General features: G+C 36.9%; 1 protein-coding gene across 1 annotated transcript in view; it reads right to left on the bottom strand.

Moving 5' to 3' along the window:
- Positions 1–26,665, bottom strand: part of LOC129224319 (pre-B-cell leukemia transcription factor 1-like) — a 91,216-nt gene that overhangs the window by 12,702 nt on the left and 51,849 nt on the right. The window contains exons 5-6 of the mRNA XM_054858757.1: positions 24,907–25,000; positions 5,897–6,084 (exon numbers count right to left, since the gene is read on the bottom strand). Of these exons, the coding sequence (XP_054714732.1) occupies positions 5,897–6,084; positions 24,907–25,000 (282 nt within the window). The remainder of the gene's footprint in view (positions 1–5,896; positions 6,085–24,906; positions 25,001–26,665) is intronic.

Raw genomic sequence — 26,665 nt, 5'->3', positions numbered from 1 at the left:
TCTACGTGGGTTAGAATATCAACAAGACTTGAAAAACTAATTTAAAAAAAAAGTAAAGCAAAAAAGTCATGCATACAAACAAAAATTACTAGGCTTATTAGCATTTTCTACGCTACGGAGTGTGTTTGTTTTACCTTTTTCATCCGCCATTAGACGGCGGCTGCAGTGCCCCCTATAGTTTGTTGGAGTTGCGAATTTTAGGGCACCCTATACGTGCAACGAAAAGAAAAAGCCAATTTCTAACGAAATTATTATCGTGTTCCGCTTGCTACAATTTTGCCTCGTGACATTTCACAAAACACGATCGTCTGGAAAGCATCTATCTCGTTGAAGACAAAGCAGGAGAAAGTGACGAAATAATTAAATTGAAGAAGTAGAAAGAAATGGCGGCCGACACAGACATTAGGCAATTGGCGAAAGACAAGGCTTATAGGTGGCCTAATTTAGAAGACGCAAGATCCCCCTGAAAACAACCGGCGTCACACATTCGCTAACTGCTTTGTCAGCCGCTGGAATCTAGTTAAAGTGAGAACTACAGCGGGGTCTAAATTCAATTGGAAGAACCAAAACATTTCTTCCTCTTATCAGGATTTTTTATTTATTTATTTGCCCCACCCCCATCCTACTTCCTTTCCCACCATCCTCTTGCCAATTCTTTCTTTTTTAGCACTTTCTTGTTCACTTACTTTACTATATTCCCATTTTCTTACAACGTTTTTTTCTTTCTTTTTTTTCCTTTTTTTCATTCTCTTACGTTTATTAGCTTTTTATTTTTCTTTTCATCCCCTTCAAGTTTTTTTTTTCTTTCTTTGGTTCTTTTTTTCTTCCACCAGCTCAGTTGGTGACAAGCTCAATGAGTAATTAAAGAAAGTTGGATGCTTGAAATGAGGATTGAAAGAAGTGATGCTGATAGCTACTCAATTTTGATCGATTTTTTTACTTTTTTTTTTCTCTTACTTCTAAGAAATGGTATAAAACTTTTCAACTCGTTAAGTCTTAATAAAGCAGGACATTTATACAGAGCTAATTTCCTTGAAAAACTCACCACAAAATTATTGTGCATTTCGTAAATACTTAGTCCTGCAATGAGGAAATCCAAAACTGCAGTACAGAAGTTTATTTTTCGTTTTCTTGCTTTTTGTTCTTTACAAATCCGTAATTCCAACGTCCACTAGTCCGAGCTCCACCGAAGAAATGTACAGTTTGCCCACGGTTGCTATGGAATTGGCAAACGGTTAGTAAAGATGAGTCTAACTGAATGATGGGGAAAAACAAAAGTTTTGTGATGTTTTTCACTCATTTCAATGTGACTCTGCTTAGTATAGAGGCTAACGCACTGTTACAAAAGCTGGCATCTCCGAAAACTAATAGATGCGTCCATTTCTGCCTGTATTGCAAATAAAATTAATTCTACCGTGTTACTTCATTTCTACTGTAATACAGTGAAACCTGTGTAAGTTGACCACTTGCGGTTCACTACTTTATTGGTCAACTTAAATAGGTGGTCAACTTACAGACGTTGATTTATATGATAAGGGCTAATTCCGTGCCTTAAAAAAGCGGTCAACTTACAAGGGTGGTCAACTTCACAGGTTTTACTGTACTGGGAAAAAAGGGGGGGAATATTTTTTAATGAAAACTTCATACCAATTAAAATTTATTTCTATTAAAACTAATTCTACGCGTGAGTAACAAAAATTATAGCTAAAATCTAGTATTTTGGTTGAAATTAGAATTTATGAATCGGTATTCCAGCCGATTACACCAATATTCAGTAAAATTTGGGTCAAGTATTCGGTATCAATTCGGCTAAACCACTATTCGTTGCACCATCAATTTTAATTGCAATGGCTGTTTCCCAAACGGAACTTTGTGTTAGGTCTATAAATGTTTTGGAAGAGCAGAAATGAACTAAAGTAATCGGCTCAATTCTTGTGCAACATATTCTGAAAACATTATAGAATAAGCTGAGACGCCAATTAACGCTGTAACTGAGGAATATAATTGTTGTACCATTTCCTCTGACGATTTCATATTGATGAAAATGCAACGATCTTTGCCTTTGAATGTCGCCAAGTTTAGAGAGTCCAGAACAGTTCTAGAGTCCATCGGGGGGGGGGGGGGGGGTAGGGGGGTGGCAACCCTAGGACAGATAAACACAGAAAGAAAGAAAGAGAGGGGAGAGTGATCACAAGATCGAACATGAAATCTGCATGGCGACAGACAGCTTCGTTTTGTGTTGTAAATGTCTTTTTTTAAATAAATGTGTGTCCGTCATTATGCTTGTTTGTACGTGGGCAAATGTTTACATGAGTCACATCACGCGATCTACTGGGCATGACGAGTTACTCTTTATTTATTTATTTTTTCCAGTGCATAACAATAGAAGAACATCTTCAGCTATATTGAGCATTACGAAGTTTTTTTCATGAATTTTTGGTGTAGAGCACTCGATTCACATCACGAGCTATTCATGTGCAAGACTACGTTTATTCTTCTACTTTTTCGGTGAGCATTCAAGGCATATCACAGCTACCATTGAGCAAGACATAGTTTATTCCTTGACTTTTCCGGTGCAGAGCACTGGACGTACGTCATGAGCTCTTCATTGGGCAAAACTAAGTTAATTGTTTCCCTTTTTCGGTGCAGTGCACTGGAGGCACATTATGATTGTCAACACGAAGTTTATTCCTAGACTTTTTTGGTGCAGAACACTTGAGATACATAACGAGCTATATTGCGCAAGATAAACCTGAAGGTTTCCCGTTTGCACTGACAAGTAGGTTGAATAAGTGGAAACCAGGAAAGCTATCAGGCAGTTGGAAAAAAAATCACAATCATCTTAGGATCGAAATTTTAAAAGAGCAAAAAAGTTGAAATCACAATTAAAAAAAAAGAAACTTTTTTTTTTAGGATTCAAGATAACTTCTACGTTTAAGAAATAATGCAAATATATTTTTTTTCAATTTCGAAACTACATTTCGGTAGATGACGAAAGTTACAAGAGATCGGTAATTAGTTCCAAAATCGTGAAAAACTCTATCCTAAAACTTCTTCGAAAACAAAAGTCAAAATTAACAAATTACTAAATTTTGTTTTTTTAACTCAGATAAATAAAAAAGCGAACATTTTCTTCTGAAATTGAAAACATAAGGGGGGGGGGGAGTCCGTGCTGAAGTGCAATGCGCTTATAAGAATTGAATCAAAGCAGCCATTTTATCGAAAAGATAGCCGCAGACGAGAATTTAAGAAAATAAGAGGCGAAGTTTCGTTCGCGGAGGTGGCAGCAGTGAAGAAAAGAACGATTTTATTGAAAAGAGAGGAAGAAAAAAAAATCCATGGTGGGAGAAACAACTAGTTAAACAACGAAACGTTAAAAAAAATCAGCAGAAATAAAACATATATATAAAAAGAAATCTCGCTAAGTAAGGGGGGAAAAACAACAAAACTCCTTTCTGAACGGAACGTGGTAGTGAAAACTGCTTTTGGCATAGCTTGTTATAAAAGACGCAAGTTAAGTTCAAGTAAGGAAGCCTAATTTGAAAAGACTGCCTTCTGAAGCAAAAACAAAATTAAAGAAAAACCCTATCTATCTATATAGCAAAAGAGGAAGAAGAAAAAAGGAATCTTTTGGTCACCGTGAACGGGGGGGGGGGGGGGAGACAGGGGAGCACGGAGAATAAAAGCGAAAAAAAAACTATGGGCTAAAAACATGCTTCTAATTCAATAACGGCGCAGGTTCAGTTCTGTGGGGCTTGGAGGAAAGGGGGTTAGCCGTAATTTCGGGCTGCTTTTTTTTTTTCGTTCTGTTGCTAGGAGAAAAACGCAAGTCGGCTTCTCCTAAACAGGATTATTCGGATACTAATGAGAGAAGAGATGGCCACTTTCGTTTTTGGCGCTGATGCAGGAAAGTTTAACGAGGAAGTTGCAGTTCGCACATCTTTTCCTAATCCTTCCATTTCGTAATGTACAATTATTTCTTACAGTGCAATACTACATTAGTACTTGCAGAAAAATTTGGAGCTATCATTGCATCATAGAAAATTAGAACAGAAATTTAGAAAATCCTACATCGAGTATAAGAAAAAAATTCGGAACTGTGGCTGCTTCTTACCAGAGCACAAAAGTTGGGAAAATACCTCATGAATTTAGAGCTATCGTTGCGTCGTGGAATGGAACAGAAAATATTACCTTTGAATAAAATTTTGATTCGAATGGCACAGGAAATTAGAAATTGCTACATTAGAATAAATTTTGATTCGAATGGGTGAGAAAAGTAGAAAACGCTACATTAAAAAAAAAATTTCAATTCGAATGAAACAGAAAATTTGAAATTACTACAGTAGAATTAAATTGCGATTCGAATGAAACAAAATTAGAAAATGCTACATTAGAGTAAAATTTCCATTCGAATGGAAAAGAAAATTAGAAAATACTACATTTAGAATACAATTTGGATCTGTGGTTGCTTCTTATAAGAGAACAAAAAGTTTAGAAAAATACTGCGTTTGTCCTTTTTATAAAATTTGGAGCTATTGTTACTTCTAGTGCAAAAATTAAAAAAATACTATTTTAGTCCTTACAGTAAAATTTGGAGCTTTCACTGTTTTGGAAAGTAAAATAGAAAAATTAGGAAATTCTATATAAGAATAAAATTCAGAACTGTGGTTGTTTCTCACAAGAGAACTAAAGTTTGGAAAATACTGCATTACTTCTAACAGAAAATTTAGAGCTATCGTTGCTTCGTGGAGTGTAACCGAAAATTAGAAAATGCTGCATTAGAATTAAATTTGGATCTATCTTCTTACAAGAGGACAAAAGTTTGAAAAATTCTACGTTTGTCCTTTAGTCCTTAGTAAAAACTATAGCTTTCGTTGCTTCCTCAATGCAACAAAACTTTGGTTCTAATTCAGTTCAGTAACTTAGTTCTTAATATGAAATTAGTTTTTGCAGTTCCAAAGAAGCAGTTGCGTTTTGTTTCATCAATACAGTGAAACCCTGATTTTACGTTTCTCAAGGGAATGGGTTTAAAAAAAAAAAACGTAGTAAAATACGAGAAATACGTAGAAAGCAAAAATTAAACACAAAAAAACTAAAGGTAGTTCAGGTGACTCTTTTAAAAGGTATAATATCTGTTTTCATAGATTTACTTTCAACAGCGTGGATTAGCTTTTAAAAAGCATAAAAGGAAGGCTTATTTTAGAACGTCCCCCCTCCCTTCCCAGGGGAGAGTAAAATGTGGGAAATTCATGAGTAACATACTTTTTATCCGGGTTAAATTAACATTATTAGTACACGGAAAAATTGGGACCTGATTTTAAAAACGTGAAATGAGGGAAAAACGTAGACTCGGGGGACGTAGAATCGGAGTTTCACAGTAGTATATGAAAAACATATTTAGTTTTAAAGAACAAAAAACATCCTAAAAAATTATATTGCATTTTTAAATTTGTGTAGCATTAACTGATCATTTTCTTTTTCTTTTAATTAAGAGTAATACACCTAAAAAATCATACGTAGTAGCCATTATTCTACAACTCTTTTATCAGGAATTTTCGAATTACCGAAAGAGGTCCGATTCCAATCACCTTAGTTAATCAAAGTTTTACTACAGTAAACACTTTAGTAAAACAATTACTTATAACAATTAGTGGGCTGAGTTCCAGTACTACAACTAGGTAGCTACAAATTTGGCAAAATAGAATGCTTCACTTTTGTTGAACATTTTCGTTCTAAAGAAGACACAAAAACTTCAAAATTTAGAAATGTTAGTTTTGTCGAGTCTCGAAGCAGTAGTTACCTAGTTGTAGAACCCCGCGAATTAACAATCAAACAACAATTTCAACAGAAGACAGACAAAATCTTCCGCTGAAGAGATGTCAAAAAATGGACTCACCTGTGACTGCACATTGGCGCCCATGGATGAGTAGGAGTCTCCGCCGTTCATGCTCATATTATACATGGAGTCTTGTGGGGTACCAGACCCGGGGGGAGGGCTGATCATCTGGCCCTGCGAAGAAGGGGCCAGACTGTAGGGTGAGGAGCCGGCCGCAGAAGGCGGGGAGTAGCAGTCATTGATGTAGTCTGCAAGAGATACCAACACAAGCGTTATTCTTAACTCTCTTAACAAAGCACACATTTAGAATGAAACATGACATGAGCTAGCAAAGAGATTCCCGGGAGCCTCCGTGATCAAGCGGTCAGAAGTACCAGCTCCGACAGCTGCCTGCGCGCAGTGATGGGGTCATGGGTTTGAATCAAGAGTTCGCCCTGAGTGAAATTTCCTTCCCTTTGTGATGAAAATTTCATTCTGCCGTGTGCTATCGGTGTACATTCCTTCTCCCCGCGAAGAAAAAATTTGGCCTCGCCAATCACTTGAATGACGTAAAACTGAAGCACAAGTAATAGGTCTTTTAATTAAAAAAATCTATGTACAACCGGAAATAACTTTTGTAGAAATTGTTGAATCTCAATAAAACAAAGTTATCGCTAGAAACAACATAGGAGGAACTACATACATATACGAGTGCCCACCTAGGGGGTCATGGCGCAGACTGTGCTATTGAAATTATTAGGGGGAGGGGTAAGGAGGCATTTTTCTCCTATGAGAGCTTCCTTTGGGGGGGGGGGGTTGAGGGGGTGCGCCCTTGCCCTTTGAGATCCCCTAACCCACATAGGAACCCCTGACATAACGTAACATGTATACAGTGTGAAGACACAGTTAAACGCACATATTCAAACTATTATGTACATGGAAAATGAATAAGATTTAATAAGTTGCATTTCTAAAAGAGAACAAAATTTAACGGCCCACGCGTAAGAATCTTTTAAAAGCTGACAACATACACAATGTTATAGCAAGATTTTTTTTTTTTTTTTTTTCATGTATTCGAATTTGAGCATAAAGTATGTCTGGATGAACCACATGTCAATGCAAGCAGGCATCAAACGTAAGAAATATTTTCCTTGAATTTAATCTCATCAGCATAAAAACCAACACAAAACCAAAACGTTACCAAAGTTCGCTTAACAATCGTCCGACAATCCCAAAATAACACTGAATTCCAAAGACCCCCCATTCTCAATCCCATGGAAACAAAATTCAAATCTTCTTTCTCCAAGCAACGCACTTCGCTGTAAAATGCCTTTCTTAAACGCGGCGCTTAATTTGAATATTAGATAATAATCAAGTTTCACTTGTTTGTTGGCAGCTCTTTGTGTAAAAACTTCATTTCGTTCCTCCTTCCTTAGCACCACCCCTGCTTTAATTTTATAGGCGGGAAGGAGATGTTTTCCGAGGTAGAATGCATTTTAAAAGTTCTTTTGATGATTCGGAATTCTAAAGGTTAATAAATGTCAATTTAGAATTTCCGTTGCAAAAATTTATTTTTTTCCCTTACACCTTCAGCTCTATCTACGGTAATTTTTCTGCATTTGAAACTGAAAGCAATTTGTTAGCATTTGTAGTGGTGTTCTTTTGGAACCTTTTTTTTCCCCTCTTCCGAACGTGCATAAATTAAGGAAGAATAGAGTATTTTATGCAATGTCATCTGCCATCAAACCTTGATTTTTTGCGTCACAAGAAGAATAGCGGGTTTATTTTATGTAGGGTCTAATTTATTCCATAGAATACATTCAAAGTCAGTAGAAAAAGGATTTCAGCATGAGGTTTTAAAAAAGGAAAAATTGGCCTTCAATGGACATCAAAAATAATTAAGGGTGAATAAAAAAGCATATAAATAACCATTGATGATAGTTAAAATAATATTAAAAGTAATAAAAACTTGTATTTTCTATAATTGATATCATGGAGAAACATAAATCCGTTAGTTTCTGATCGCTCTTAAAAAGTTGGTATTTAAAAATACACATGTTAAAAAAAAAATTCAAAATTAATTACACATTACGCTACGATATAAATCAGAAAAAAAGTCTACATTTTATGTTGTATGAATATATATGCTGAGGTCACATGGCCTTCAAAGACTTTTTGCAGTGTGTTTGTTTCCGAAATCTCATCTTTTAGCTCACCTGTTATGGCTCCAAGTGACTTATATCTTAATATTTTTGAATAAATGAAGTAGCTAATAATTACTGTGAGAATATGTCCAAATCATGTTGTGACACATCTTTGAGGTATCACAACAAAGCTATTTTTAATTTTAACCTAAACTTGCATTGTTGCTAGCTATGTGGGTACAATGATGCTCTTAAGTAAATTTACATCAGCGTTGAAATAAAAGGTTGAGGCAAAATAATCGGAAGTTTTCTGTAACTTTATATTACATTCCGTATGAGAATCTGAAAATTCGCAGCACTTGGTACAGATGCATATTCGAAGATCTAAGCAATATTCTAAATGATAGAAATCTAGTGATGATGTTAAGTGCAAATGGGGAGTTTTTAAACAATTAGAACTTAATTTTTCTGCTGTAAAGTTCCACTACTTGCATTAAAATAATTTATTCTTCATCCACCTTCTGACATAGCTCAAACTAACTATCAGGATATCTTTGAACCAGGTTAATAACTTATTTTAAATGGATTTACCAATTATTATTTCTTAATTTTGAATACCTTAGGGGGGTTTTTCCTTCTGTTTTATCCCTAAATAAACCTATCAGGAAGCGAGTGGGGAAGTTTAAAATAGAGAAATGGCGGCACAATGAATGCTGCATCTTTACTATTAAAACTGAAACAGCGTTTTTAAGATTTTAATTTTTGTGGAGAAAAGAATTCAACGAAGGGGTCGAAGTAACTCATGCCTTTTTTCAACTACAAAATACTCTAAATGTATTCTTATAATAAAAAGATTACATAAAATATCTATAATTATATTTTTATAAACTTTTTTATAACGAAAATAATGATTAAGATTTTTAAAAAACAGTTGGAAAACTGATGATTTATGATAAATAAACGTATTTTTCATCAAGCAAATCTATGAATTCCAAGATTTGTTTCTTTACCCATAAATAAAATACACTTCTTTTTTTCTCCCATCTGTATTCAATATTCTTTAAAATTTTCTCTGCACATTGTTTGATAAATAAGTATTTTATCATTTATTTTACTTCATAACAAATCTTGATAAAAATCCGAATGATTTATTTGTTACCTACAAAAAACTATTTCTCATTTTTAATGATTCAACTGTTGTAGCTATTTGATTTGTAAATATTTTTTCGAAAATTTCCATACAACGCATACACATTTATCATTTGACTTTTGATATTTTTATCTAGTTTTGCTCGAAATGCCACAAACTAAAATGAAAATTACACTAAAAGAGTTAGGTTTTTGTTTGGGACAAAAAAAAATTAAAACAATTAACTTTTATAATGAAGGCAAACAATTTCATTCTTTGTCAAAAATAAACAAAGAAATAATTAAAATCATAATGACATTCTTTGGAATTTCGAGGAATAAATCAATCAGTTTTAAGTTTTTGTAAGAATTTTTTTCACAAAAAAGGAGAAAACTCGAAATAATATCTTAAATATTTCATTTCATCGATTGGGAATGAAAAGGGAAAACTCACGCTGCTGCTTCCAAAAGGGGGGAAAAAATAAATAAATAATAAAACAAGAGTTTCAATATCGTCAAAAATCTTTTGCTACCACGCATTCCTAGGCAAAACTTTTTCCTTAAAGAAAAGCGCGCGAAAAATTTCCTCGGCGAATAATGCAGAAGGTAAAAGCTACACCCAACAGGCAATGAATAAAGGTGGTGGGGGTGGGAGGAGAATTAGAAGCAAGGGGGGAGAAAACTCTTCGATATAATTAGCGAAAGAGCATCCAACGGTCTTAAAAAGAAAAAAAAAAAAACGGCAAAAGGAAAAAGCAAAAGTTTTCTGAACGCAAGCGATATGCAGCCTAGTATAAGAGTTCTGGAACTTGCGAGGAATGCGCGCGAAAATTTCCCAACTTATCCCTCCCCGCTTACCTTACCAATGTGATGCTATTGGGGAGGGGGGAGGCAAGGGGTGTTAGAGAGAGAAGGGCAAGGTAATAAAAACAAAAGAATGCTGCTAAGCTCTTTCGCTACAGCTTCTTGCTTATCCCAAGTAACCAGCCACTAATATTAAATTCCGTGGATGCTCAATGGAAGATCACACCCAGGGCTGCTGCAATGACACTGCATCGCCAAGGCGACGCAAACCAGCGCCAATCTGTGCAAAATTGGGCATGATGAAAGCCTATCTCAGGTGATTTTTTCCCAAAAAACAAAAATGCCTCTTAAAATTAGAGATTTCACAGATGTTACCCATCCAGTGGCGCAGCGAAGGGAGGGGGAGCGGTTAACCCCCCCCCCCCTTCTAGAGGCATTGTTTTTAATATAAATGCGTATTCTAACACATTAGTTTAAAGATATGAAAGTACTGTTTTGATCAAGAAACCAGCTCCAGAAGGTATTTTTGATCAAAAAACCTTTCCAGAAGGTATTTTTGATCAACCCTCACCCCCAGAAGGTTTTTCTGGCTGCGCTAGTGTACCCATCCCATCATATAAACTATGTATTAATACTTACGAGAAAAATTATTTCAAATAATTAAAACGAAGGAAAATGTTCTAATTTTCATGACCTACTTTCTATTTAGAAACATGGAGGGATACGTTAGTGCCCCTTCATTGACAGTTCTGAGCACACGATATATTGAGTTTTGTTGTACTTGAAACTTTATCACGTGAATGGTGGTTGTGAAAGGATTATCAAGAATGCATGTATCACTTACTTTCAAGGAATTTTCATATTAAATTTCCCCTTTAGCTATTTAAATTTTCCCTTTAGTTACTAATATTGTGCTTCAGTTAGTACAATTTTCTCATACATCTCAAAACTTTTCAATCATCATTAGAAATTTTTAGCAAGGTTATTATGATCGGCTTGGCTCTTAAAATATCAGTAGAAATTTTCCCATAGGTACTGAACTTTTTTTTTCTGTTGTAATTTTTCTCTGAAAAAAAATAAAAAATAAATAAATAATAATAATAATAAATTTCATAAATGGCTACCACGAATTTTCACCTTTGAACTTGTCCCGGTGTTCAAAACGTTCCATTTTACTGGAATCGTTTGATGACGCAGGGGAGAGAACTCATCCGATTTAAAGCGAAATTTGATACGGAGATATCAAACGATGGGCATTCCACTATATGAAATGAATATGGAGGGGGGGGGGGATAAAAAAACTAGCCAATTTCGTTGCGAGGATGGAAAAGACAGAAGAATGTAATGTATTATAAATAAAAATGTTTCACTAATGAGAAAAAGCTGAATCTCGGGATAAGTCCCGGAGGTTTTAATCTGCTAAATTGTCGATCCCCGTTACAGGGGCAAGAAGGGGAGACTAAGATGGGATGCTGACAGAGCATTAGTCAGTCAGTCGGTCTGTCTGTCTGGGTGGGGTGGGGTTCCTTGGCGTCGCCTACTCATTCCGACGAGTGGAAAAGAAGTCCCGAGCAAAAAATAAAAGAGCATCAGGAAGAAAGGACCCGTTTTTCTCAAAATTAAAGTTTAGAAAATCCGTGGTAGTTTTGCATACGGAATTCTTCCCTTTTTTTCCCTTTCGTCTTTGAGTCTGATTTATTCGTCCCGTTTGGTATTGACAGAATTGCGAGATTTATTTGGGGCTCATTTTTGGGAAAGACATCTTGAGGAAGTGAGGGCAAAAGTATCAGCAATGACTTATGCGATAAAACAATGTAACTATAAGAAATTTAATAGATTTACCATCTTGACGTGAGCCCCCATTAATAAAATTTTTATTGGAACCTATGAAAATGATATTTTCTTCTTATCCGCGACACCAACCATCTACTGGTGGGTGAAAGTCGACTCTGGTCTCAAAGCCATTAAGAACTTCAAACATCCTCATATGTATAGTTATAGTAGCGAATTCACTGATCGAGTAATGCCGCGGCCACCAACAACGAAACTCGCGCCACGGCATGATTATTTGATAATATTTTTTGGTAATGTTTGGCATGCAGAGAAAGGCTTTTTTTTTTGTTTTGACGAGGCTGAACTGGATCCCGGTATTTTAACTGCTTCACTGGTAAGACTCATTTCAAGAGAATAAAGAAACGAACAAGTGGTCAACAATTAACGCTACTGGAGTTTAGGGTGAATCCACTGGAGTTAGGGTTGAAATTTCAACTATCAAAATATCCCCAAACAGGCAATGGCTTCGTTCAATCGACGTTTTCACCCGTCATACCCTGATGGTAGCCTCAAACATTTTCCTCAGACGTAAGGATAAGTCACAGACACGTCATTAAAAACTATGTAGAAGTGCTAAACCGGCAAAGGAAAACTAAACTCTTCATTTAGTTTTGGTTTCGCAATCCTCAGTTCTTGTTGCGCACTGATCGTATGTGTGCACGCGTTCTTCGATACAGGCTTTCCAGAGGAAAAACAAACCTAAAGGTTTGACACTTAGTTTCGATTTTTCTATCGCGACTCTTGTAGAACAGCATAAACGTGTGAAGTAGTTACTCTGTCGGCTCAGAGTGACGTTCCATGAAGTATTTATTGTCACCATAGTATTGTACAGGAGGAGCGGCAAAATCAGGGATAACTTTGATTTAGTTTCGGTTTTGTTACGCGAATTTTTACGTTCAAAACTGTCGTACGCATTAATATCGTACATTATAATTTCTTTTTTAACATATTTCACAACAGATTTTAATATTTTCTAAGAAGGTGTTAAAAGTATGTATAAATAAATAAAATAAAAGTTGTCAATTTTTAAAGTAGCCCAATTTATTTACATTCTCCCTAACTCGTATGTTAAATTTATTATTCGCAGGTTAAATTTTATTCAGAAACAAAATTCTTTTTTCAAACAACGATTGACAGATAAGCAGACGTGTGTGAAGATGAGCGCATGGATGAATGAAAAATGAATGGATAAATTATAAATTACGTAAAAATGTACGGTAAAAAATAAATGTTTATTTTAACACTACGTGAGCAGAAATTTAAACGTAAAGGTAAACTCACAAATAAGCAATTTATAAACAAGTGCTTCAATGCTAAGATAAATACATTACACTAACGACAAATAAATAATATATTAATGAATGAATACATAAAAAAATAGCTTAATCATATAAGTACATCGACAAATTGCGAGACTTTCGTTAGGACGGGAAAAATAATTAAAATTTAATTGGTAAAAGTTTTAAACATAAACAAGTGACGAAAGATGTAGAGATAAATGAATAAATAAAAATTAAAACATATTCAATATACAAATTAGAAGAAAAATAAATCACCATCATATAATAACTTTCAGCAAATCTTTTTATTTATATATTCTAACCCAAAACGCTTTTAATAAATTACTATTATAAACACAGTGCAATCAATAATTTCGCTTTTAAACTATACTGATCTTAAGAAACAAAATAACTGTTTATGATAGGCTAAAAAATTAGTCCCTTAAAAACGTCGTTATTGGCGCAATCTAAGTCATATACCTTCATGCAATTTACCTTCAAATAATGACAGCAATAAGCTTCCAATTATTTTTAATTATAAAAAATCAATGCCTTCATCTTAACGAATAATTCCAAGCATAAAAAAGTTCGTATACATAGAAGAAAATATATAGAGCGATTGGTCCGAAAATAAAAACAATCAAAGTTAAAAACTGTTATAATTATCGAAAACGTGTTAACTCCTCAAACTCAAAATGCAAAAAAAACAAAACAATTCACGGATTATTGAGTGAGCAGTTAAAAGCGAGAAGAATCCAGATTCCCTCAACAAGCTCGATACCATAACCCATTCATCAAGTTGCAATCAACCTAAGAAATTGAAGTCGAAAACTCTACACAGCGGATAGGTATGTCCCGGGGGGATGAAACAAAAAACGGGGGTGAGATAGAATATCTTTTTATACCCCTTTTCCCATTTCCCAGCTATTTTACACACACGAGGGAATTGCAGCATTTCAGCCCAATCATATTTGGCCTCCTATTATGACGTTGGAAATTACAGTGATATTTCGCCCTCGGCCAATCAAATTGCGACGAAACAGAACTAAGGGCGGCAGAGGGAATTTCAGCTTACAATACAATCAGATCTCATAGTGGGTTATGTTTAAAGGGGACCAATTGTCAAGTGCGCTGTGGTATTAATAGATCTTCCAGTACACCACTGTTTCTCATTTTTATCTACGGGAGACTTATGGCGATGCCCTAGATTTTCGGTAGTGAGGGCAGATAGGATTTATCAACTCCAAATTTAGACTGAAATACACCTTTTTCATTTGCTAGTTTTAACTGTGTAAAAAATGGGATAACGGTACTTGTTAAATAAATATCGTAGAAATTATAATTCAAAATTATAATTCTCAAATTAAAATTATAATTGATATTCACATCTTAGAAAAAAAATGAGAAAACATATTATTGGGGGATGAGAAATGAACGAAGTTTAGCTTTGTGAATTTTTTCAAAACTATTAGGAAAAGAACAATGTACTATAATTGTTTTTAAACTAAAAAACTATATTTGGGTGTCGCCGCTGTTAGGAAACGGAACAAACTTATTAAATGTATATGTTGTTGTTAAATATCTTTTGAATGCGTTATTTTATCTGAAGTCGTGTCACTTTTATAAATACTTTTTCAGAATTTATATATATATATATATATATATATATATATATATATATATATATATATATATATATATATATATATATATATATATATATATATATATATATATATTTGATAGTTTTAGGAAATTCATGCTCAATAGATGGCAAGAGGCATTTCGGAATATGCGACTTAGATTAATCCAAGATCGATGCAGAAAGTAAAAATATTAGCGCCATCTGTGCATGAATGAAATCACACACAACATAACAAAAAAAAAAAAAATCAAATCGAAATTAATTTAACAAAATGCCGACAAAAATTGTAAATGTGGTGAAATATTGCTGAACACGGATATTTAATATTTTCATGAAATTCATGCTCAATAGATGGCGCGAGGTATTCATAGAAATACTAGCGCCATCTATTGTGCATGAATGAGATCACAAAAAAAAAAAAAAAAGATATTTTGTGAGTGTATCCGATTTTTGAAAAGGGGTGTAAACAAAAGCAGTTAGAGAGCTGAAATGATCCATTTTCCTTTTGTAACAGTATCTATGAATAAGACTTGCACCCCTCTGTAACCATTATTTTGCCACATGACTTAGTTGTGATGTTGCCAAAATATATTTCTGTAGAATTTCTTACAAACCAAAAAGAAAATTACCGTTTGCACACTTAATCAACGAAAAGGACCCATTCAAAAACTTTGCCTTTTTTGAGACTTAAAAATGATAAGATGCGTGAAATTTATTTATTTTGTGAAGTTCAGGGCATATTAGTTCAATACGAAATTAATTGTATAAAACTGATTAATTTTGACTTTTAAAAAGATATTTTTATACGAATATTGGTAATTTTCAGGAAAATCGGATTTTGCGAAGACGATTTTCGAGAAGTACTTGTTTTGAAGAAAAAGAACTTGAGTTTCATTTCAGATATGTATGTGTGTAATGTTATTTTCATACTGTTACAAATTCTGTAAATAGTAATTATTGTAGGAACGTAACCTGTAAATAGTTTCCCGTAATGAATATACAACCCCTTTTTCATATGGCTAAAATATACGACCCCTATTTTATTTTTCTTTTCATTGATAACGGTCTACGCATTTCGGGAAGCGAAGGAAACGTGTAGAATGTTGTGGAAAATTCTTTTCGGTGTATTTAAGCCGTTAGCGATGGATAAACAGTCAGTTTCGATTGATATTTCGAACTGGTAGCATTTTGCTCTGTTTATAGCGAGGCATTTCGCTGTGTTGTTTTCGTATTTGGAAGTAAATACGTGTGTAAACGTTGAGTTTACGGTGTTGTGTGATAATTGCTTAATTGCTGATGAATAATTTAGCAGTGGTTGAAGATCTTTCCTGTACATAGTGTAAATAAATTTCCTGTGTTTTTATCAAGAACTGTGTCTTCATTTCAAGAAAGTGGAAGTCGCACCGAATCCGTTACAATTTGGCGCCCAACGTGGGGCTTCTTCTGGACTTTCTTGGAGTAAGTGACTTTGGACATTTTTTCATAAAGACTTTTTTTGAATTAGGACTTTATTTTTATTGTGATTACTCGCGCAATGGATGAACAATTAAAACAACTTCTTGACGCAATCACCTCTGTGAAGAGTGATATGGCGGCTAATCAAGAACAATTAAAAAATGATATGGCGGCTAATCAAGAACAATTAAAAAATGATCTGACTGCAAGTATGTTGGCAAATCAAGACCAGTTAAAAAGCGATTTAACGGTGCTGAAAAAGGACTTAACGTCTAACCAAGAAGAAATTAAAAACGACCTTATTTCGGTAAAGACTGTGATGGAAAATAAATTTAATGACATAGAGCATCGAGTTGATGCTATTGAAGAAAAATTTAATACCGTTGAAAGCCGATTCAATGCTGTAGAAAATAAATTTGAAGATGAAGATAGAAGATTTCATCTACTAAAAGAAGAGATCTTTAAGGACGTGGAAAGGAGATTGGCGACCGCGGAAAGCAGCTCTGTACAGTTTGGCGCTCCCACATCGGTTGCTCGACCGTCCATTAAACTTGCCACATTTGATGGGAAAACTTCGTGGCAGGTTTACAAAACTCAATTCATGATAGTGGCGGAAGCGAACGGATGGGACTCTGCTACCAAGGCCTGTCATCTTGCAGCATCCCTGAGAGGTGACGCAGCGGACATTCTTCAGACCCTTCCGGACAGCCAGCGCCTGGATTTCGCCGCCCTCACATCTGCGTTGGAGCTTCGCTTCGGTGAGAAATGCCAGAAAGAGTTCAGCCGACTCCAGTTGAAGTCCCGTTTCCAGAAAACCGGGGAAACCCTGCAAGAGCTTGCGGCGGACATCGAGAGACTGTCTCATCTTGCTTTTTACGACTGCCCTGCGGATGTTCGAGACAACCTGGCACTCAACTACTACATCGACGGGGTTCGAGATCCGGAAATCCAGAAAGCTCTACGGATGGCGGATGTCAAAGACCTGAATTCTGCCGTTGTGTATGCGATGAGATACGAGGCCGCCCAAGAAGCAACCCGTGTGGATCGCCATTTAATCCGGACTCAAGCTGATGAGTCTGATTCCAGGTCGTCCCACCTCGCTGAACTTGAGAGACAACTCGGTGACTTGACAAGACATTTGAGCAGCATAACAGCCCAAAAGAAACAAGAGCAGAAGTGCTGGAAATGCGGTAGTGAAGGACACCTGCGAAGGAGTTGTCCGGCTCGCCAAGCTACGCGAGGGAAGGAAATCACCACCACTAAAGCTCTGCAGATTTCCTCTTCTAGTAGTGGCAGTGATGGACTTTTCATTTACGCACATGTAAATGGGAACCCCTGCAGACTGATTGTTGACACTGGAGCCAATGTGACAATCATTAGGACAGATGTGGCTCGTGAATTTGGATTGAAACTGTTGTGGACATCGCCACGCGTAAGTCTCCAGACTGTGACAGGTGACAAAATTGAGATTGAGGGTAAAGTGGACTTGGAAATAGTGTTTGGGAATGCCACCTACCATCATACGGCATTCGTTGCTGATATCACGGACCCCTTCATTCTCGGATTGGACTTTTTGAAGAAATATGACTTCACTCTCGACTTCAAGACTAATGAGCTGCACTCGATGAGAGAAGACATAGCCGTTTTCCCTGCAGAAAGTGATGTAAAATCCGCTCATCAAATAATAGCCCAAACAGATCTATCGATTCCCTCAAGGTCAGAATCATTAATACCTGGCTCCCTTGAAGAAAGCAATAGTTTTCGATTTGGACTCATTGAATACCCTAACCTAAGCAATAGCCTAAAAGGAGTACTGGTAGCATCTACGCTTGTGGACCTTTCTAAGGATGTAATTCCTGTGAGAGTCGCCAACGTGAGTGAAAGGCCAAGGAATATCCGAAAAGGTGAAGTGTTGGCAACTTGTACTCCAGTAAACTGCATCATTAGAAGAATCAATTCCCCTGAGACTGTGTCTTCTGAGTCCTTGACATCGAAGTTAATTGGGAGTGCACCATTAACGAAAGACCAAAGAACTGCTGCGGAACAATTGGTGGATGACTTCAAGCATCTGTTTTCATCTACATCGGAGGATGTTGGCCGTACGAATTTAACGCAGCATAGGATTTACACTGGAGAACACCTCCCTATTAAGCAGCATCCAAGACGACTACCGTTCGCCAAGAAGGAAGAGGTTGAGACCCTCCTGAAAGAGATGAAGGAGAATGATGTAATCGAACCGTCATCCAGTCCCTGGGCTTCTCCCATCGTCTTAGTCCGAAAGAAAGATGGCTCCACCAGATTTTGTGTCGATTACCGACGACTGAATGAAATCACCAAGAAAGACAGTTACCCTCTTCCACGGATAGACGACACCTTGGACACTCTTTCCGGACACAAGTGGTTTTCGACCCTGGACTTGAAGAGCGGCTACTGGCAGGTTGAGATACACCCTGATGACCGAGAGAAGACAGCGTTTACAACTGGACAAGGTTTATGGCAGTTCAAAGTGATGCCCTTCGGCCTCTGCAATGCACCAGCTACGTTCGAGCGTCTTATGGAGACAGTGTTAAGAGGACTCTCTTACGAATCCTGTCTGGTCTACTTAGACGATATCATCATCGTGGGACGCAGCTTCGAAGAACATCTGGCAAATCTTAGGAAGGTGCTGCAAAAGCTTAAGGAAGCCAATCTGAAGTTAAGCCCGTCCAAATGTAATTTGTTCCGCCGGGAAGTGAACTACCTTGGTCACATCATCTCTTCTGAGGGTGTGCAAACCGATCCAGAGAAGGTATCTGCGGTCAGGAGTTGGAGTCGTCCCGAAAACATCCATCAGTTGCGAAGTTTCCTGGGGCTCTGCACGTACTACAGGAAGTTTGTGAAGGGTTTTTCCAACATTGCACGACCTTTGCATAAGCTGACGGAGAGCAAGCAAAAGTTCGAATGGTCCAAAGAATGCGAAGATGCATTTCTACGACTGAAGGAGGCTTTAACATCAACGCCTATCCTCGCCTATCCTCAGCCTGAAAAATCCTTCATCCTGGACACTGATGCGAGCAACGAGGGCATCGGAGCTGTTTTATCCCAAGAAATTGACGGAAATGAACATGTCATCGCTTACTGGAGCAAATGCTTATCAAAGTCGGAGCGAAATTACTGCGTCACCAGAAAGGAGTTACTGGCCATAGTGAAAGCTGTAGAACACTTCCATCATTACCTCTACGGCCGAAAATTTCTGCTTCGGACAGATCATGCCTCATTAACTTGGCTTTTGAACTTCAAAAATCCGGAAGGCCAGATAGCCAGATGGATACAGCGGCTCCAGGAATATGACATGGAGATCAAGCATCGAAAAGGGTTATCTCACGGTAATGCTGACGCTTTATCAAGGAGACCCTGTCCTGAGAACTGCAATTATTGTTCCCGAATCGAGAAACAGTATGGAACGACTAGCCCTACCGCCTATCAGGTGACAGTGACTCCAATATCATCAGAACCTGATCCATGGAGTGACGACCAAGTTCGAAAAGATCAGCTTGAAGACCCCGACATAAAACCAATTTTGGAGTTCATGGAAAGTGACAGTCGGCGCCCTAGCTGGCAGGACGTTTCCATCTTCAGTCCTGCAACAAAAAGATACTGGGCTTTATGGAACTCGCTCCATTTACGGAACGGCGTACTGTACCGGAAATGGGAATCTGACGACGGCAAAACATCTAGGTGGCAGTTACTACTTCCCCGATCAAGGATTTCAGATGTTCTGAAAGAAATACATAGTAGTGCGACTGGAGGACATTTTGGTGTCTTGAAAACCCTCAATAAAGTTCGGGAGCGCTTCTTCTGGAGCAAGGCGAAGGATGACGTGGAGAAGTGGTGCCATTCTTGTGACGCCTGTGCTGCTCGTAAAGGACCGAAGAAGAGAAGCAGAGGGAAGCTACATCTGTACAACGTTGGAGCTCCTTTCGAACGAATTGGGATTGACATCCTGGGTCCTCTACCAAGAACTGCTGATGGAAACAAATACATTCTTGTTTCCATCGACTACTTCACCAAATGGCCGGAAGCATATCCCATTCCAGATCAAGAGGCTACCACCGTAGCAGAGACTCTGGTCCAACACTGGATCTCGAGATATGGAACACCTTTGCAGATTCATTCCGATCAAGGGAGGAATTTCATCTCTGCTGTGTTTAAGGGCCTATGTCAAATTTTCGGAATTGAGAAAACTAGGACAACACCACTACACCCACAATCGGACGGCATGGTGGAGAGATTTAACCGCACGATCCTAAATAATCTCTCGCTTATGGTATCCAGAAATCAACAGGATTGGGACAAGAAGCTACCTTTGTTCCTGCTGGCCTACCGCAGTGCTGTCCACGAGACTACCGGATTTGCCCCATCTCAGATGCTCTTCGGACGAGAGCTTCGGCTACCTTGTGATCTCGTCTTCGGTCGTCCTCCGGATGCGCCTTCATCGCCTGAGGAGTACATCCAGGATCTCCAGGCCCGGTTGGAAGACGTTCATAACTTCGCACGAGAGCGAATCAACATCGCGGCGGAGAAGATGAAGACCCGATACGACACAAGGTCTACTGGACATGAATTCAACGAAGGCGACAAGGTTTGGTTATGGAATCCCATCCGACGGAAAGGTCTGTCACCCAAATTGCAGTCGCATTGGGATGGACCCTACAAAGTCGTTAACCGACTAAATGACGTCGTAGTGAGGATCCAAAAATCACCTAATGCGAAACCTAGGGTTGTACATTATGATCGGTTAGCCCCATACTATGGCCATAGTTCATGAGTATTACGTAAACAACCATGGTTGATAACATAAAAGTTGTAGATAATTTTTGCTTTTAATGTTTAGTAATATTTCTTGTTATTATTGTGTTTTCTGTATCTGTTAGTTATAATTTAATGTGTGTAATTGTGAACTTGTGATAGAAGTTTGGCACCCTTTCTGGGGATTGTACTGCCCGGGACGTGCAGTCCTTAGGAAGGGGGCAATGTTACAAATTCTGTAAATAGTAATTATTGTAGGAACGTAACCTGTAAATAGTTTCCCGTAATGAATATACAACCCCTTTTTCATATGGCTAAAATATACGACCCCTATTTTATTTTTCTTTTCATTGATAACGGTCTACGCATTTCGGGAAGCGAAGGAAACGTGTAGAATGTTGTGGAAAATTCTTTTCGGTGTATTTAAGCCGTTAGCGATGGATAAACAGTCAGTTTCGATTGATATTTCGAACTGGTAGCATTTTGCTCTGTTTATAGCGAGGCATTTCGCTGTGTTGTTTTCGTATTTGGAAGTAAATACGTGTGTAAACGTTGAGTTTACGGTGTTGTGTGATAATTGCTTAATTGCTGATGAATAATTTAGCAGTGGTTGAAGATCTTTCCTGTACATAGTGTAAATAAATTTCCTGTGTTTTTATCAAGAACTGTGTCTTCATTTCAAGAAAGTGGAAGTCGCACCGAATCCGTTACAATACCAACATGTTCATGAAAAATAGCGTGACAAGGGGGGGGGAGAGGGGGCTAGGTGAAATGTGACGAAGTGTTAAGAGTTTTAAATCCTCATTAATAAATACATATATAAGGTCTTCCTTTAAAGGTCAAATTATGCTTGATCCATTTAAGCATTTAGTTTTATAGAATTGCTATTATTTTATTCGCTTTAATTTGATAATGTTTAATGTTCATTTGCACCAGATACTTAAAGTAGAATACACGTTTACAAAATTAAATTTAAAAACTGCTCTTTTGAATGTTTTACTAAACTTGATAGTTAGTGATAAAAACAATTTCTCAGTTCTCAACTTAAATTTTTTTTAAGCCTTCAAAAATTAGATTTAGCCCTCCTCTATTATTTTTCTCTAAGTAGCATTAGTTAAGTTAAACTGTACCATGTCTTATTTTAATGCTATTGAGCAATCACGATTGCTTATTGTTCTCACTTGACAGTCCTTGATGTTCCGGTTCCTTTTTCAACTTGGACCAGGGCTGCAGCACCACCGTCCACCGGCGGCGGAGCGGCTGGTCCTGAGCACTGTCCACCGGAATCCACTTTTGCTGGGCGGTGGCGTCCATGTCCTACACGCGCATGCGCATACACAGTCGCCTACGCGCGCACGCCTTTACACACATACACACGCCTACGTGCACACTCGTAAGCCTACACACACACACGCACACAACTATATACACGTGAGCACCCAGGAGGAGGGACATGCTGGGGCGGGGGAGCCATTTCTAGAAACAATAACTCTAACCAGTAGAGTCTTGTCGCAACTCGTGATTGCGAAAAACATAATTTGAATTCAAAGTTTCGGAATTCAAATTAGAGGTTTTTTTTTTTCATTTTATTGTGAATTTAAACGGGTGGGTAACGAGAAGAGAAGGACAGGTATGGGGTAAAAACTCAGACACCCTTACCATCAACTGTTTTGCCCCGTTTTGTTACCAATCTTAGATGGCAAAAATATGTAAGCATATAACGTATGTTTTAAGCTACTTCATCCCTCTCAAACCCAGAAAAAACTCGATCGCATCACTGCGCTCCAAGGCACGCTCCGGCAAAATAATCATTGCAATGGGGTTGTTTCCTTCAGTCAAAAGTTCTACTTTTAGACACTGAAATTGATAGAATGAGTAAAAAAAATAACATGGACCCAGAAAATACTTTCATTTTCCCAACAGTTATTTTTTAATTAATTTTTTAAAACGTCAAATTTTTCAAACAAGGCGACGTCACAAATGATGTCCTTTGACGCATTTTCACTGCTTTTCCACGCTATGATAACCAAGCAGCGAATTAAAAATTGCCTCCTAAGCTTGCTATCAACCATATCGTTGCCAATACACGTGAGTAAAGATGAGAATTAAATATTTTTTGTCCGTGAATGGCAACACTGAATGGCATTTCATCATTTGTGATGTCACACGACAGAAACATAAACATTGAACGCGCACCGATTTAAGTATTTTTTTTAAAATATTAAACTTGAACAAATTATTTAAAAAATGGTCAGATCCTATATTTTTAAGCATGCTCTTTCAGGGAAAAAAAAAATACTTATCGCTATTTGAGGTAGACATTTTTTTCCCCTCTCTTTTGACGTTGTCTTCGCATCATTTTCATTGCGTCGGTAATTTTAAAATTTTGCAAGAAACGACAGTTATTATATCGGACTATTTCAAGCCAACTAATATTCTCAAAAAAAAAAAGAAAAAATACGGAACCTCAAACCTAACAAGGTTCATTTAATCATCTCTACCGAGATAGCAGATCTAACCGCGAAATCCAGTTTCTTGAAGACCAAGAAAAAGAAAAACTTCCAAAGGCGGCCTGCTTATCCGAAAGGGGGGCTTTAGGCCTAAGCGGCAGGCAATAGGGAGGTGTTGGGTGGGCCCCCCTGCTAGGGCATACGTCATTATCGGTGGAGGCGACGCCTATGGCTCTGGGCTCCGCAATCAAGCAGAGAGAAAGCGAGAGCCCCCCCCACAATTCAAAGCTATCTGCAGGCGCAGAACCCATTATACTGATGAAAACGACGGGCCGACGCGATTGCAGGGTCACTCCCTTGACTTTTCTTTCTCTTTTCCTTCTATCTTTTCTCTCAATGCACTCGCCAGTTAAATAGGTTCCCCCTTTTTCTTTCTTTTTTGCTTATTCTGCTTTCCGACTTTTCGAAATCGGCTTCACCTGATCTGCTATGAATGAATAATTCCAAAATGGCGCCTGCGGTGAAAGAAGAATGTAATAAAGTTAATAGAATGTTGGGGTTTAAATTACGATTCGCTGTTTTCCGACGTAATTAGCTGGCGTAATACTTTTGGCACATGCGAAGATGGTGGCGGAATGTTTTGGATAGCTATCATTTGCGTCTCGTTATTCCAAATTCTTTCTGAGAACGGTTTTCCAATTTTTATCATTCCGTTGCCACTTAAATCCGGATAAGGATTTTTTCAGAAACATTATTTTTAAATACATCATGCTCGTACATTAATAAAATTTCGTGCACATTTTTGTGTTTCAAAGTGCACTTTTTAATTTCTACAAAGATAAGCGGTCATTTGTTTATTATCTAAAATGAATGATTTTATTAATAACGTAATTGATTTTTTTTATGGCTTTTTGTGAAATTCTGTAGTAAATTTCATTTAAAAATAATGCATGATCGTACATTTATAAAATTTCGTGTACAGTTTTGTTTTAAAGTGCACATTTTAAATTCAATAAACAGAATCGGCCATTTGCTATTATTTAAAATGAATGATTTTATTAATAACGTAATTGATTCTTTATGGCACTTAATGAAATGCTGTAGTCAACTAAAAACTATTTAAATACATAGTTGCATTGCAAAAATGTTGCGCAGGCAGAAAATAGCAAAACGTTTCAGAGATGAATGAATAAATAAATAAAAGTTAAAACAGCAAAAGCTCCAAAGTCACAGATCCCGATTTACTTCTCAATTGTTTCCTAAACTAATAATCTACGGTCAGATTTTACAGTCAATTCTTCTTAAAGCACATTTTCCTAGCAAATACACGTTTTTAAAACAATGCATTTTATTGTTTCAAAAGTTTGCCAGATGAATTGTTGGAGGATAAAGCAAGAGCTATACAAATTAACTGTTTTTGGTAGTTAATTACATTCTGACCAACTCAGGGTTCTTATTTTATTATGAGTATTACTGGCATGAAATTGACTGTATTATTTCAAAATTAACATGAACAACTTTCACCGAAAATAGGAAACAAATCTTAAGCGTGGAAAAATCTTACCTGCTTTTTTCGCTGCGTAAAGATTCGCTTCTTCTTGAGCTTTACCTATATTCTTTTTATATCGTATCCTTTTATTGCCGAACCAATTAGATACCTGAAATAAAATAGGCGGAAATGTAATAAACGAGTTTCAAAAAATACCCAAAAATTTGAACACACTACGTATTTTCTGATGTTTATCAATAAACTTAAGTGGATACGTCACTAGGGATCATTACCCCCTTTGTAAATTTTTAGGAAAGGTAATGCCCTCGGGTGGAAAGGAACAAACGCTCATTTTGCAACGAATTTCTGGCCTTTTCAGTTTTCAAATGATACTCATGCTGACATAATCCACTGACAGATATTACGCGTGCTCTATTGTGGCCACAAGCGCGCGTGCACACACACATTATACCACTAACACAGCCAGGATTCACCTTTTGGAGCTGATATGTAGGGTAAAGTCAGCAAACTTTATGGAACTACCTAATATGGGGCACCTTTCTTTTTTTTTACATAACAAACATCAGACAGCTATTTTCAAACTGATACGATTCCTAATTTCAGAATATTGAATTAATTATCGATTCATTTAACTGTTTTGTTTCTTAATCATGTCAGTTGTAGGTGAGAAACCCAAAAGGTATCCCATATTCGGTGCTTTTATCCTATATGATTTGGAATTGCTAATTTTTCAAAGGTAGTTTTCCATGTCATATGGGGCACAAATTTATAAATATTATGCGCGTCGAAATTTTTAGAGTATTTCCGAACCGAATAAAGTAAAAAGAAGTTATTACAACAATTAAATAACAATAATAAACAAGCATAAACTTCCTAATAAGTATTCTAAACTTGTAATCATTTGCTTGGCATAGCAATATCGCCAATTGCAGCGAAATATTTTACTTTACTTTTCGGGTTAGTTTTTGTTTCAATTTTCATCCTAAATTTTAATTTAAAATTCGGTTTTCAATACGTTTTCCAATCCCGAATCCCGCGGGATTCCGCATGATATTTAGCGGGAATAATCCCGCGGGATTTCGAATCCCGCAATTTTTTTTTTTTTTTGCATGCAAACGTTTTTCAACTTTTGCCTCTCATAAAACATATTTCCAGAAGCATGATCTGAAGTTTGATTCACTTTCCTCGTATTTCTGCAAAATCAGCAAGAAAAACTTTGCATTGTGTGATGTGCGGTGAATTTACCACTTAGGAACAACTACAAAAATAGAGTATATTTTTTCTGAGGTTGAATTTGGTATTCTCACTCGAGGTTTCCGTTTTCACTCGTTCAGAAGTGAATTCGTTCAGTAGTTCGAACGATGCTTTGTTAAGATGCATTGGATTTTTTTAGGGAACACTTTTGCGTACAAAACGATAATTGCTTTTGGGGTCTGATTTTGTAGTGCTCTACAATTGATGAACGGAATTCAAGAAAACTACTGATTCAAGCAACAAAAGCAGTCTTCCCAAAATGCACAATCTTTCCTGTTTGACATTAAAACTTAATTTTTTACAGAATAAGGTCAATCCCGCAGGATTGGCTCCTTACAATCCCGAAATCCAGCGGGACTGAATTCGGCGCGGGATTGCAAACCCTAGTTTTTAATAACCATCAACATCATATCGTAAGCTGCTAATATATGCACAATACGCATTTTTGAATACTTGTTTTACAGAAGCACTAAAATTTTGGTTTTGATAAATAAATTAAATATATAACTATTACGTTAGAAATTTATGAAAGCTCAATTATCGCCAATGTGAAAGTCAT

This window comes from Uloborus diversus, chromosome 6 (assembly GCF_026930045.1).
Source record: "Uloborus diversus isolate 005 chromosome 6, Udiv.v.3.1, whole genome shotgun sequence".
Taxonomy (NCBI): domain Eukaryota; kingdom Metazoa; phylum Arthropoda; class Arachnida; order Araneae; family Uloboridae; genus Uloborus; species Uloborus diversus.
Note: the sequence above shows the minus strand (reverse complement) of the source record. Positions and strands in the feature narration are given on the sequence as shown.